The sequence below is a fragment of the Berghia stephanieae genome, unplaced genomic scaffold, assembly GCF_034508935.2.
Source record: "Berghia stephanieae isolate SIO BIC M18660-M18661 unplaced genomic scaffold, UCSD_Bste_1.3 scaffold1058, whole genome shotgun sequence".
Taxonomy (NCBI): domain Eukaryota; kingdom Metazoa; phylum Mollusca; class Gastropoda; order Nudibranchia; family Aeolidiidae; genus Berghia; species Berghia stephanieae.
This window is the reverse complement of record NW_027622022.1, coordinates 982-14,729: the sequence shown is the minus strand read 5'-3', so window position 1 is coordinate 14,729 and position 13,748 is coordinate 982. Positions and strand designations below refer to the sequence as shown.

At 44.7% G+C, this 13,748-nt stretch overlaps 1 protein-coding gene across 4 annotated transcripts; it reads left to right on the top strand.

The window, feature by feature from the left end:
* The first annotated feature begins 12 nt into the window (after nt 1–12).
* On the top strand, nt 13–4,021 carry LOC144960918 (uncharacterized). 4 transcript variants are annotated; one of them, XM_078894298.1, is made up of 5 exons: nt 13–233; nt 392–541; nt 807–1,251; nt 1,879–2,058; nt 2,356–2,791. In XM_078894298.1, exons 3-4 carry the CDS (start codon nt 837–839, stop codon nt 2,025–2,027), a joined length of 564 nt encoding a protein of 187 aa, XP_078750424.1. In that variant the 5' UTR covers nt 13–233; nt 392–541; nt 807–836; the 3' UTR covers nt 2,028–2,058; nt 2,356–2,791. The 4 variants fall into 4 exon arrangements, with proteins under 4 accessions (XP_078750424.1, XP_078750423.1, XP_078750425.1 ...); XM_078894300.1 differs by lacking the exons at nt 13–233; nt 392–541 and adding exons at nt 3,214–3,308; nt 3,599–4,021 and having other exon boundaries at nt 1,147–1,251; nt 2,356–3,019; XM_078894297.1 differs by having other exon boundaries at nt 13–541.
* The last annotated feature ends 9,727 nt before the right edge of the window (nt 4,022–13,748 follow it).

Sequence of the window (13,748 nt, the reverse complement as noted above, 5' to 3'; positions counted from 1 at the left end):
AGAACCTTTGCCAAGATTAAAGATAAAACTTCATCAGATAAAATGCGAGCATGGCCTGAGGACAAAGACCTTATTTTCTAAAAGCCTCCACAGTCCATTCCTTTTCTTTTATTATGACAACAAGCCAACGTTGAACTGCATCTCACTCCCTGGGAACATAGAGTCGGCTATGGAAGAAAGTTTCGTCAAACAGCTCATATATATTTATATGTTGCTGGAAAATTTAAATTAAAGTTAAGTTCATTTATTTTGCTGAAATTCCAAACAAATGGTATACTAATTGTAATTCTTTGTAAATTGGCGGGGTGGTAAACGCTTTATAAAGGCTGTCTAAAAAAAAAAGGTTCATATGAAATATGTACTGAAGTTCATCTATATCTTTTTATTCCAGTACAATGCTTGCAAAGTGAAGAGTTAAGATTGGACGAGCCCAGCACGTCAAGAGCATATTTTGAGCCACCCATCGTGACCGACTTTGTCTGCAATAAACCCGGAGAAGTACCCCAATAATTACATCAGAGAAGACAAGGTCTTAAAAGGCGTAAGTAATTTATGAGTTTGGTTTTGTTTCCTTAGTCTACCTAATATAAAAATTACCGAGTAAAGGATCGGCTTCCACTGGGAGATAATTTGGAAAGTTCGGTGGGGGGGGGGTCTCTATAAAGAAATGTAAAGAGATTTATTTAATTCTTAAGTTACTTCACAGTAACAAAATACCTCCCCTCCCATTCCCCACTCATGTAAATTTATTCTCGGCTAGTACAAATACATATTCTTTTTCTTTTCTTTCTTATTTCCCCCCCCAGATATATGTGACGGCCAGGAATAAATTTACTATGGACGAACCTCAGATGGCTTTCCATTATTTAGGAACCTATAGAAGGAAGACGACGGTGGATCCAAGTCTTATAAGATCACTCAAGACAGCCTTCCCAGAGTTTCACAGAACCTTTGCCAAGATTAAAGATAAAACTTTAACAGATAAAATGCGAACATGGCCTGAGGACAAAGACCGCAGCACAGACCTTGCAACAAAAGACTTGTTGAAAAGCCTGACGGACGATTCCACATGGGCTGACACCTCTAGAGTTCGAGACACATTAATGACTGTTCTCGCTATAGGCAGCATGTCCCATCTTGGAACCTTGCGAAACTTGTCTGTTGATGAGTTTCAGGCGGCTCGCGAGACTGACCAAAATCATGATCTGTATCGAGCAGAAGTAAACCAGCACAAAACCATGAAGACATATGGTCCAGCGGGCATCTATTTCACACCTACCTTAAAAGCCCACATTGAAAGGTAACAGTGTGATACTATTATTATTATTATTATTATTAATTATTATTATTATTATTATTATTATTATTATTATTATTTTATTATTATTATATTATTATTATTATTATTATTATTATTATTATTATTATTATTATTATTATTATTATTATTATTATTATTATTATTATTATTATTATTATTATTATTATTATTATTATATTATTATATGTAATGATATAATATATAATAATTAATAATAATAATAATAATAATAATAATAATAATAATAATAATAATATTAATAATATAATAATAATGATAATAATAAGGTCCTGGGTACGATTCTCGCTCGGCGCATAGTTGATGTAATGAACTGACAAACCAACCGGTAACCATTGTGTTGTTCAAGGGATGCAACTCAAGAATATAACATAGGGTGTACAAATACCAAGGATTAATTCCCTTTACATGTTTTTATCAACACTTTGACTACTACAGTTGTGTCTTAGAAGAAAGGCTATGCATCTGTCTTTCTTACATTTTTTCTGGTCTTTTCTCGGAAAAAATAATGTCATAGTGTGAGGTTTTTGGCGGTAAAGGATTAAACATTTCTTTAATAAAAACTAATAATCACACGGCTTTAGATGATTCAAATATCTATGTTTATTCTTTTAAATTAAACAGATACAAGTGTGCTATATTTCACAAAGACTTTGTCTGCAATAAACCCGGAGACGTGCCCCAATAATTGCATCAGAGAAGACAAGGTCTTAAAAGGCGTAAGTAAATTATGAGTTTGGCTTTGTTTCCTTTGTCTACGTAATACAAAAATTACCGAGTAAAGGATCGGCTTCTACTGGGAGATAATTTGGAAAGTTTGGGGTGGGGGGGGGGGGGTGTGTTTTGGGGTGTGGGGGGGGGGGTGGGTCTCTCTAAGGAGATATAATGAGATTTATCTAATTCTTAAGTTACTTCGGAGTAACAAAATACCTCCCCTCCCACTCCCCACTCATGTAGATTAATTCTCGGCTGGTACAAATACATTTTCTTTTTCTTTTCTTTCTTATTTTCCCCAGATATATGTGACGGCCAGGAATAAATTTACTAAGGACGAACTTCAGATGGCCTTCCATTATTTAGGAGCTTATAGAAGGAAGACGACGGTGGATCCATGTCTAATAAGATCACTTAGGACAGCCTTCCCAGAGTTTCACAGAACCTTTGCCAAGATTAAAGATAAAACTTTAACAGAAAAAATGCGAGCATGGCCTGAGGACAAAGACCTTATTTTCTAAAAGCCTATACAGTCCATTTCTTTTCTTTTATTATGACAACAAACCAACGTTGAACTGGATCTCACTCCCTGGGAACATATTGTCGGCCGTGGAAGAAAGTTTCGTCAAACAGTTCATATATATTTATATGTTGCTGGAAAAGTTAAATTGAAGTTAAGTTCATTTATTTTGTTGAAATTCCAAACAAATGGTATACTAATTGTAATTCTTTGTAAATTGGCGGGGTGGTAAATGCTTTATAAAGGCTGTCTAAAAAAAAAAGGTTCATATGAAATATGTACTGAAGTTCATCTATATCTTTTTATTCCAGTACAATGCTTGCAAAGTGAAGAGTTAAGATTGGACGAGCCCAGCACGTCAAGAGTATATTTTGAGCCACCCATCGTTACCGACGTCCAGGCTTTGCCTTCAGTAGAGTCCTCAACGTCGTCTCCTGTAGTTCCCGGTATGTATGCAATACTAATTATGAACATGGTGCACCTGTCTTTCTTACATTTTTTCTGGTCTTTTCTCGGAAAAAATAATGTCATAGTGTGAGGTTTTTGGCGGTAAAGGATTAAACATTTCTTTAATAAAAACTAATAATCACACGGCTTTAGATGATTCAAATATCTATGTTTATTCTTTTAAATTAAACAGATACAAGTGTGCTATATTTCACAAAGACTTTGTCTGCAATAAACCCGGAGACGTGCCCCAATAATTGCATCAGAGAAGACAAGGTCTTAAAAGGCGTAAGTAAATTATGAGTTTGGCTTTGTTTCCTTTGTCTACGTAATACAAAAATTACCGAGTAAAGGATCGGCTTCTACTGGGAGATAATTTGGAAAGTTCGGGGTGGGGGGGGGGGGGGTGGTTTTTTGGGGGAGGGGGGTCTCTCTAAGGAGATGTAAAGGGGGTTTTCTAATTTTTAAGTTAAATCGGAGGAAAAAAAAACCTCCCCTCCCACTCCCCACTCATGTAGATTAATTCTCTTCTAGTACAAATACATTTTCTTTTTCTTTTCTTTCTTATTTTCCCCCAGATATATGTGACGGCCAGGAATAAATTTACTAAGGACGAACTTCAGATGGCCTTCCATTATTTAGGAGCCTATAGAAGGAAGACGACGGTGGATCCATGTCTTATAAGATCACTCAGGACAGCCTTCCCAGAGTTTCACAGAACCTTTGCCAAGATTAAAGATAAAACTTTAACATATAAAATGCGAGCATGGCCAGAGGACAAAAACCTTATTTTCTAAAAGCCTCCACAGTCCATTTCTTTTCTTTTATTATGACAACAAACCAACGTTGAACTGCATCTCACTCCCTGGGAACATATAGTCGGCCGTGGAAGAAAGTTTCGTGAAACAGCTCATATATATTTATATATTGCCTGAAATTTCAAAAAAAATGGTATACTAATTGTAATTCTTTTAATAATAAACTTTGAATTTTATTGTAAATTCTGTCTCGTTTTCACAGAAGGAGAAGAAGAAGAAGAAGAAGAAGAAGAAGAAGAAGAGAAGAAGAAAGAAGAAGAAGAAGAAGAAGAAGAAGAAGAAGAAGAAGAAGAAGAAAGAAGAAGAAGAAGAAGACGATGAAGATGTAGCAGAAGAAGAAGAAGAAAGAAGAAGAAGAAGAAGAAGAAGAAGAAGAAGAAGAAGAAGAAGAAGAAGAAGAAGAAGAAGAAGAAAGAAGAAGAAGAAAAGAAGAAGAAGAAGAAGAAGAAGGCTATGTGGTCTAGTGGTATGACACTCGCTTTCCTGGGTTCGAGCCTTGCTCGGCGCATAATTGTGTCCTTGGAATAGACTGTTTACTCACATTATCTCACCGTACTCAGGTGTAAAATGGATGCCTGACAGTTAACAACGTTGTCCCTGTCCGAAAAATTGTAATATCGCCTAACAGGCGTATGTCTCGTCCTACGTGCTAAGTATTGTTGTTGGACAGGGACCCCTTGTAAAGCGTTTTGAGCACGTTTAGTGGATATTGCGCTGTATGAAAGCTCATTTATTTTATTATGTTTATTAAACTAAGAAGAATAGAAAGATGGTGTCTTTCTTTCTGGTGACAGAGTCGTAGGGGGCGCCATATAAAGGAAGGGAGGTGGGGAATGTCCACGTCTTTAACGTCATTGGTCGTGCACATTTCCGCTACGTAAAGAAGGAATTATTTCAAAAAGCGACCACCATCGGACAGGGCTCGGACACTTTAGTGCAAAACAGTTTTTTTTACTCGTGGCATGGCGGATTTGATTTTCGGCAGTATAGTTCTTGAACATGGCTTTGTCCGTTCCAATGGTGGCAGTGCCGTAGAGGGATTGCGGTATCTATTTGAAGGACGCATTTCCGCTATGGAGAGTAATAATTTTAAATATAATGAGCTCGGACAAGAGTCGCCAGAGCCGTTTCGTCGGTGCTCATTCATTTTGTTATATTTATTATAATAATAATAATAAGAAGAAGAGGAATAGGAAGATGGTGTCCTTCTTTCTGGTGGCAGTGTCGTAGGGTGATATCGTTGAGGGCGCCAAATGAAGGAAGGGGGGGTGGGGGGATGTCCACGACTTTAACGTTATTGGTCGTGCGTATTTCCGCTACGTAAAGAAGGAATTGTTTCAAAAAGCGAACCCCTTCGGACAGGGCTCGGGCACTTTAGTGCAAAACAGTTTTTTTACTCGTGGCATGGCGTATTTGATTTTTGGCAGTATAGTTCTTGAACGTGGCTTTATCGGTTCCAATGGTGGCAGTGTCGTAGAGGGATAGCGGTATCTATTTGTAGGACGCATTTCCGCTATGGAGAGTAATAATTTTAAAAGTAAAGAGCTCGGACAAAGTCGCCAGAGCCGTTCCGTCGGTGCTCATTTATTTTGTTATATTTTAAAATAAAAATAATAAGAGGAATAGAAAGATGGTGTCCTTCTTTCTGGTGGCAGTGTCGTATGGTGATATCGTTGAGGGCGCCAAATAAAGGAAGGGGGTTGGGGAGGGGGGGTGTGTCAGCGTCTTTAACGTCATTGGTCGTGCACATTTCCGCTTTGTAAAGAAGGATGGCATGCCGGATTTGATTTCCGGCAGTATAGTTCTGGAACGCGATTTTTTCCGTTCCAATGGTGGCAGTGTCGTAGACTGATAGCGGTATCTATTTGTAGGACGCATTTCCGCTATGGAGAGTAATAATTTTAAATATAATGAGCTCGGACAAGAGTCGCCAGAGCCGTTCCGTCGGTGCTCGTTCATTTTGTTATATTTATTATAATAATAACAAGAAGAAGAAGAGGAACAGGAAGATGGTGTCTTTCTTTCTGGTGGCAGTGTCGTATGGTGATATCGTTGAGGGCGCCAAATGAAGGAAGGGGTTTGGGGGGGGGGGGGGGGGGGGTGTCAGCGTCTTTAACGTCATTGGTCGTGCGCATTTCCGCTTCGTAAAGAAGGATGGCATGCCGGATTTGATTTCCGGCAGTATAGTTCTGGAACGCGATTTTTTCCGTTCCAATGTTGGCAGTGTCGTAGACTGATAGCGGTATCTATTTGTAGGACGCATTTCCGCTATGGAGAGTAATAATTTTAAATATAATGAGCTCGGACAAGGGTCGCCAGAGCCGTTCCGTCGGTGCTCATTCATTTTGTTATATTTATTATAATAAAAATAAGAAGAAGAAGAAGAAGAATAGGAAGATGGTGTCTTTCTGTCTGGTGGCAGTGTCGTAGGGTGATATCGTTGAGGGCGCCAAATGAAGGAAGAGGGGAGCGGGGGGGGGGGGATGTCAGCGTCTTTAACATCATTGGTCGTGCGCATTTCCGCTTCGTAAAGAAGGATGACATGCTGGATTTGATTTCCGGCAGTATTGTTCTCGAAGCGGCATTGTCCGTTCCAATTGTGGCAGTGTCGGAGACAGATAGCGGTATCTATTTGTAGGAGGCATTTCCGCTATGGATTGTAATAATTTTAAATATAATGAGCTCGGACAAGAGTCTCCAGAGCCGTTCCGTCGGTGCTCATTCAATTTGTTATATTTATTATAATAATAATAAGAAGAAGAGGAATAGGAAGATGGTGTCTCTTGGTGGCAGGTCGTAGGGTGATATCGTGAGGGCAAATGAAGGAAGGGTGGGGGATCCGATTAACGTTATGGTCGTCGTATTTCCGCTCTAAGAAGATGTTTCAAAGCGACCTCGGACGGGCTCGGCATTTGGCAACGTTTTTACTGTGGCATGGCGTATTTGATTTTTGGTAGTATAGTTCTTGACGGGCTTATCGTTCCAATGGTGGCGTGCGTAGGGGAACGGTATCTTTTGTGGAGCATTTCCGATGGGAGTATAATTAAAGTAAGGCCGGACAAGTGCCGAGCGTCGTCGGTGTCATTTTTTTGTTTATTTTAAATAAAATAAGAGTAAAGAAGATGGTGTCTTCTTTGTGGCATGCGTGGGTGATATCGTGAGGGGCCAAATGAAGAGGGGTTTGGGGGGGGGGGGTGTCGCGTCTTTAACGTCATTGGTCGTGCGCATTTCCGCTTTGTAAGAAGGATGCATGCCGGATTTGATTCCGGCAGTATGTTTGGAACGCGATTTTTTCGTTCATGGTGCAGTGTCGAGACTGATAGCGGTATTATTTGTAGGAGGCATTTCCGCTATGGATTGTAAAATTTTAAATATAAGAGCTCGGACAGAGTCTCCAGAGCCGTTCGTCGGTGCTCATTCAATTTGTCAATTTATTTAATAATGATAAGAAGAGAGGAATAGGAAGATGGTGTCTTTCTTTCGGTGGCAGTGTCGTAGGGGAATTGTTTGAGGGCGCCAAATGAAGGAGGGGGGTTGGGGGGATGTCCACGTACTTTAAACGTTATTGGTGTGCGTATTTTTCCGTACGTAAAGAAGGGATTGTTTCAAAAGCGAACCCCTTCGGACAGGGCTCGGGCACTTTAGTGCAAAACAGGTATTTTTTAAATTAAGCGTGGCATGGCGCGTATTTGGATTTTTGGTAGTTATTCTTGAACGTAGGCTTTATCGGTTCCAAATGGTGCATGTCTGTGAGGGTAGCGGTATCTATCTATGTAGGACGCATTTCCGCTATGGAGAGTATTAATTTTGTAAAAGTAAATGAGCTCGGACCAAAAAGTCTGCGAGCCAGAGTATTCGCCTCGGTTCCGGCCCGTGCTGCTCGTTATATCGTTTGGCTATAATTTTAAAATTAAAATAATAAGAGATATAGAAAGATGGTTGCCTTTTTCATGCGCTGGCAGTGTCGTAGGGTGAAATCGTTGAGGGGCCAAAGAAGGGAATGGAGGTTTGGGGGGGAGGGGGTGTCAGCGTCTTGTAACGTGCATTGGGTGCGCATTTCCGTTTGTAAAGAAGGATGCCTGCCGGATTTGATTTCCGGCAGTTATGTTCTGGAACGCGATTTTGTCCGTTCCAATGGTGGCCAGTGTCGTAGACTGATAGCGGTATCTATTTGTAGGACCATTTCCGCTATGGAAGAGTAATAATTTGGTTCACTATGAGCTCGGACAAGAGTCGCCAGAGCCGTTCCGTCGGTGGCTGTTCATTTTGTTATATTTCTATAATAATAACATAGAAGAAGAATTGGAACAGGAAGATGGTTGTCTTTCTTTCTGGGGCAGTGTCGTAGGTGATATCGTTGAGGGCGCAAATGAAGGAAAGGGTATGGGGGGAGGAGGGAGGGGGGTGTCAGCGTCTTTTATACGTCATTGGTCGTGCGCATTTCCGCTTCGTAAAGAAGGATGGACATGCGGATTTGGATGTTCCGGCAGTATAGTTCTGGGACGCGATTTGTTTCCGTTCCAATGGGGGCAGTGTCGTAGACTGTTAGCGGTATCTTTTGTAGGACGCATTTCCGCTATGGAGAGTAATAATTTTAAATATAATGGCTCGGACAAGGGTCGCCAGAGTCCGTTCCGTCAGTGGTCATTCATTTTGTTATAGTTATTATAAAAAAATAGAAGAAGAAGAAGAGGAAAGGTAAAGATGGTGTCTTTCTGTCTGGTGGCAGTCGTTCGTAGGTTGATATGTTTAGAGAGGGCGCCAAATGAGGAAGAGTGGTGGGGGGCGGGGGGGATGTCAGCGTCTTTAAATCATTGGTCGGTGCGCATTTCCGCGTTCGTAAAGAAGGATGACATGCTGGATTTGATTTCGGCAGTATTGTTCTCGATGCGGCATTTTCCGTTCAATGGTGGCAGTGTCGTGAGCGAGTAGCGGTATCTATTTGTAGGAGCATTTCCGCTATGGGGTATATAATTTTAAAGTAAATGAGCTCGGACAAAGTCGCCAGAGCCGTTCCGTCGGTGTCATTATTTGTCAGTGAGTCAGTTGATGGCTTTGAAATGGGACCCGTGAGAGTACGAAGGCAGGCGGTGAGAAACTCTTTGACGGGACTGTTGCTAGCCCAACGCGTGCCGTGCTGATGTTGAAAACTAAGCGCACATGCTAAAGGCCGAAACTTAAGTGAAGTGAGGGAAGCTTATCAGGTACGGACGGATTGCCCCTTGACATCCTAGTCTGCGCGATAATCGTCGGATTAGCGGCGCTAGCCGGCAGCGCTATTGTAGTTCGCGAGCGATGGGAGGAGATTTCGGGCTGTTGGTCGGCTATACGGAATTGACGGAATGATTTGGCTGAAAGTGTCCCGGTCCTTGTGTACGTCGGTAGCAGTGAGGTCAGTTGATGGCTTTGATGGGACCCAGTGTAGTACGAAGGCAGGCGGTGGAGAAACTCTTTGACGGGACTGTTGCTCGCCCAAACGCGAGCCGTGCTGATGGTGTGAAAACTAGCGCGTCACATGCATAAAAAGGCCGAAACGCATATAGTGAAGTGAGGGAAGCTTATCATGGTACGGAGCGATTGCCCTATGACATCTAGTCTGCGCGAAATCTGCGGGTAAGCGGCGAGCCGGCAGCGCTATGTAGATTCGCGAGCGATGTCGAGGAGATTTCGGGCTGTTTGGTCGGCTATCGGATTGACGGAATGCGATTTGGTGAATTGTTCCGAGCACTTGTGTACGTCGGATTGCAGTGAGTCAGTTGATGGTTTGATGGGACCCGTGAGGATACAATGGCGGCGGTGAGAACTCTTTACGTGGGACTGTTGCTAGCAAACCGTGCTGCTATTTGATAAATAACCACAGTAAAGAGGGAACAGTGAGTGAGGAAGCTTATCGTCGGAGTTGCTATGAATTAGTAGGCGCAATTGCAAGCGGCGCTGGGTATGGTGGGGAGGGAGGAGATTGGGCGTTTGTCGCTTAATACGAATGCGATTGCTGAAAGTGTCCGAGTCCTTGTGTACGTTCGGTAGCAGTGAGTCGTTGATGGCTTTGTGGGACCGTGAGAGTACGAAGGAGGCGTAATCTTTGCGGACTTTTGCAGCCAAGCGTGCCGTGATGATGTTTGAATAGACGCACATGCTAAGGCCGAACCTTATAGTGAGTGAGATTATAGAGGAGTTCCTATACATCAGTGCAATGAGCTCGGACATGAGATCGCCAGAGCCGTTCCGTCGGTGCTCGATTCTATTTTGTTATGTAAGTGATCATTGAGCTTGAGGGACCGTGAGGAGTACGAAGAGGCGGTGAGAATCTTTGAGGGGATGTTGCTAGCCCAAACCGTGCGTGGAGTGGAACAAGCGCGCACATGCTAAGGCCGATACCTTTAGTAAGGAGGAAGCTTATAGGTACGGACGATTGCCCTATGATCCTAGGTCGTGCGGAAATTGCGGATAGCGGCGCTACCGCAGCGCTATTGTAGATTCGCGAGCGATGGTGAGAGTTTCGGGGCTGTTTGTGGCTATACTTAATTGACGGAATGCGATTTGGTGAAAGTGTCGAGTCTTGTGTCGTCGGTGCAGTGTGTCAGTTGAGGTTTGTGGGACCGTGAGAGTCGAGGAGGCGGTGAGAAACTCTTTGCGGGATGTTGCTAGCCAAACGGTGCGTGCTGATGTTGAAAATAAGCGCGACTGCTAAAAGGCCGAACTTTAGTGAAGTGAGGGAAGCTTATCAGGTACGGACGATTGCCCTATGATTGTTGCGAAACTCTTACGGGCTACCAGGCTTGATTGGAGCGTGGGAGGAGCGGATTTCGGGGTTTTCGCTATAGGAATTTACGAAGACGATGGAGAAGTGTCCCGGTCCTTTTATCGTAGCAGTGAGTCAGTTGATGGCTTGATGGGACCCCGTGAGAGTACGAAGGCAGGCGGTGAGAAACTCTTTGACGGGGACTGTTGCTAGCCCAAACGCGTGCCGTGCTGATGTTGAAAACTAAGCACGCACATGCTAAAAGGCCGAAACCTTATAGTGAAGTGAGGGAAGCTTATCAGGTACGGACGATTGCCCCTATGACATCCTGGTCTGCGCGAAATCTGCGGATAGCGGCGTAGCCGGCAGCGCTATTGTAGATTCGCGAGCGATGGGAGGAGATTTCGGGCTGTTTGGTCGGCTATACGGAATTGACGGAATGCGATTTGGCTGAAAGTGTCCGAGTCCTTGTGTACGTCGGTAGCAGTGAGTCAGTTGATGGCTTTGATGGGACCGTGAGAGTACGAAGGCAGGCGGTGAGAAACTCTTTGACGGGGACTGTTGCTAGCCCAAACGCGTGCCGTGCTGATGTTGAAAACTAAGCACGCACATGCTAAAAGGCCGAAACCTTATAGTGAAGTGAGGGAAGCTTATCAGGTACGGACGATTGCCCTATGACATCCTAGTCTGCGCGAAATCTGCGGATAGCGGCGCTAGCGGCAGCGCTATTGTAGATTCGCGAGCGATGGGAGGAGATTTCGGGCTGTTTGGTCGGCTTACGGAATTGACGGAATGCGATTTGGCTGAAAGTGTCCCGAGTCCTTGTGTACGTCGGTAGCAGTGAGTCAGTTGATGGCTTTGATGGGACCCGTGAGAGTACGAAGGCAGGCGGTGAGAAACTCTTTGACGGGGACTGTTGCTAGCCCAAACGCGTGCCGTGCTGATGTTGAAAACTAAGCGCGCACATGCTAAAAGGCCGAAACCTTATAGTGAAGTGAGGGAAGCTTATCAGGTACGGACGATTGCCCCTATGACATCCTAGTCTGCGCGAAATCTGCGGGTAGCGGCGCTAGCCGGCAGCGCTATTGTAGATTCGCGAGCGATGGGAGGAGATTTCGGGCTGTTTGGTCGGCTATACGGAATTGACGGAATGCGATTTGGCTGAAAGTGTCCCGAGTCCTTGTGTACGTCGGTAGCAGTGAGTCAGTTGATGGCTTTGATGGGACCCGTGAGAGTACGAAGGCAGGCGGTGAGAAACTCTTTGACGGGGACTGTTGCTAGCCCAAACGCGTGCCGTGCTGATGTTGAAAACTAAGCACGCACATGCTAAAAGGCCGAAACCTTATAGTGAAGTGAGGGAAGCTTATCAGGTACGGACGATTGCCCTATGACATCCTAGTCTGCGCGAAATCTGCGGATAGCGGCGCTAGCCGGCAGCGCTATTGTAGATTCGCGAGCGATGGGAGGAGATTTCGGGCTGTTTGGTCGGCTATACGGAATTGACGGAATGCGATTTGGCTGAAAGTGTCCCGAGTCCTTGTGTACGTCGGTAGCAGTGAGTCAGTTGATGGCTTTGATGGGACCCGTGAGAGTACGAAGGCAGGCGGTAGAAACTCTTTGACGGGGACTGTTGCTAGCCCAAACGCGTGCCGTGCTGATGTTGAAAACTAAGCACGCACATGCTAAAAGGCCGAAACCTTATAGTGAAGTGAGGGAAGCTTATCAGGTACGGACGATTGCCCCTATGACATCCTAGTCTGCGCGAAATCTGCGGATAGCGGCGCTAGCCGGCAGCGCTATTGTAGATTCGCGAGCGATGGGAGGAGATTTCGGGCTGTTTGGTCGGCTATACGGAATTGACGGAATGCGATTTGGCTGAAAGTGTCCCGAGTCCTTGTGTACGTCGGTAGCAGTGAGTCAGTTGATGGCTTTGATGGGACCCCGTGAGAGTACGAAGGCAGGCGGTCAGAAACTCTTTGACGGGGACTGTTGCTAGCCCAAACGCGTGCCGTGCTGATGTTGAAAACTAAGCACGCACATGCTAAAAGGCCGAAACCTTATAGTGAAGTGAGGGAAGCTTATCAGGTACGGACGATTGCCCCTATGACATCCTAGTCTGCGCGAAATCTGCGGATAGCGGCGCTAGCCGGCAGCGCTATTGTAGATTCGCGAGCGATGGGAGGAGATTTCGGGCTGTTTGGTCGGCTATACGGAATTGACGGAATGCGATTTGGCTGAAAGGCAGGGAGGCTAATGAGGTGGATGATTGACAGACAGACCGAGTGAGGTTGATACGGTGAGGGGATGCCTAACGAATGGTGCCAAGAGGGAAGAGTTTGAGATGGTCGGGCCGTTCTTCTGCTGCGAGGAAATGCTACGATTTTGGCTTGAGATATATATCGTATGTCGTTTCCCGTCCTTTATGATGCAGGCAGCTTCTAAATGGTATCACGCTACTATGTACACGCGATCTATCGAGGCGTGGGCTTACACAGGGACACGCAACCGAGCGAAATAAAGCCGCTGGTGGGCAGCCGCATGTGCGTTGACCATGACAGCGACCAACGATGTCACTCTGCAACGATCTGCCCGTCGTCCGGTGAATTCTAATGGCTGGATATCATGTTGCGGAGTTTCGTTCTTCAACTGGGGGTGACGGTTGTCGCGCAAAATCAATCGTACGTCTGAAACAATGTCTTTGCTAGGCACCTTCTAGCACCCAACCTCTCGACTTGGCTAGCCAACTTCTGGCTTCCCCTAATGAGCTAGGCACCTTCTAGCTCCCTACTCCGCTGGACATCTTCCAGCGCCTGAGCTAGTTGGACAATACGATTGATTTTGCGAGGGCAGTGTCATTCGCGGGCGAAGACCCTAACCCCGTTTCACGCTCTCCTGACATCAGGGTTTGTCGGGCGATGGGCTGGCCCGTTGCAGTTTGGTAGACACGACGAGACTTGACAAATCGCTGAAAGCCCATCAGATCGTTTTTAGTCAATTGGGTTGCCTTGATTGGTCGTGATAACATTGTAGTGCGATATCTAGCGGCTACTGCTGGGAGACTTCATGCGGGACGGTTACCAAAGTAGCGAGTAAGGTTGGACAAGGGCCATCTCAGCTCGGAACGGGTCACTCAGCGGGCGGGTGGCAATGTCGGGAGGTACCAGTAGT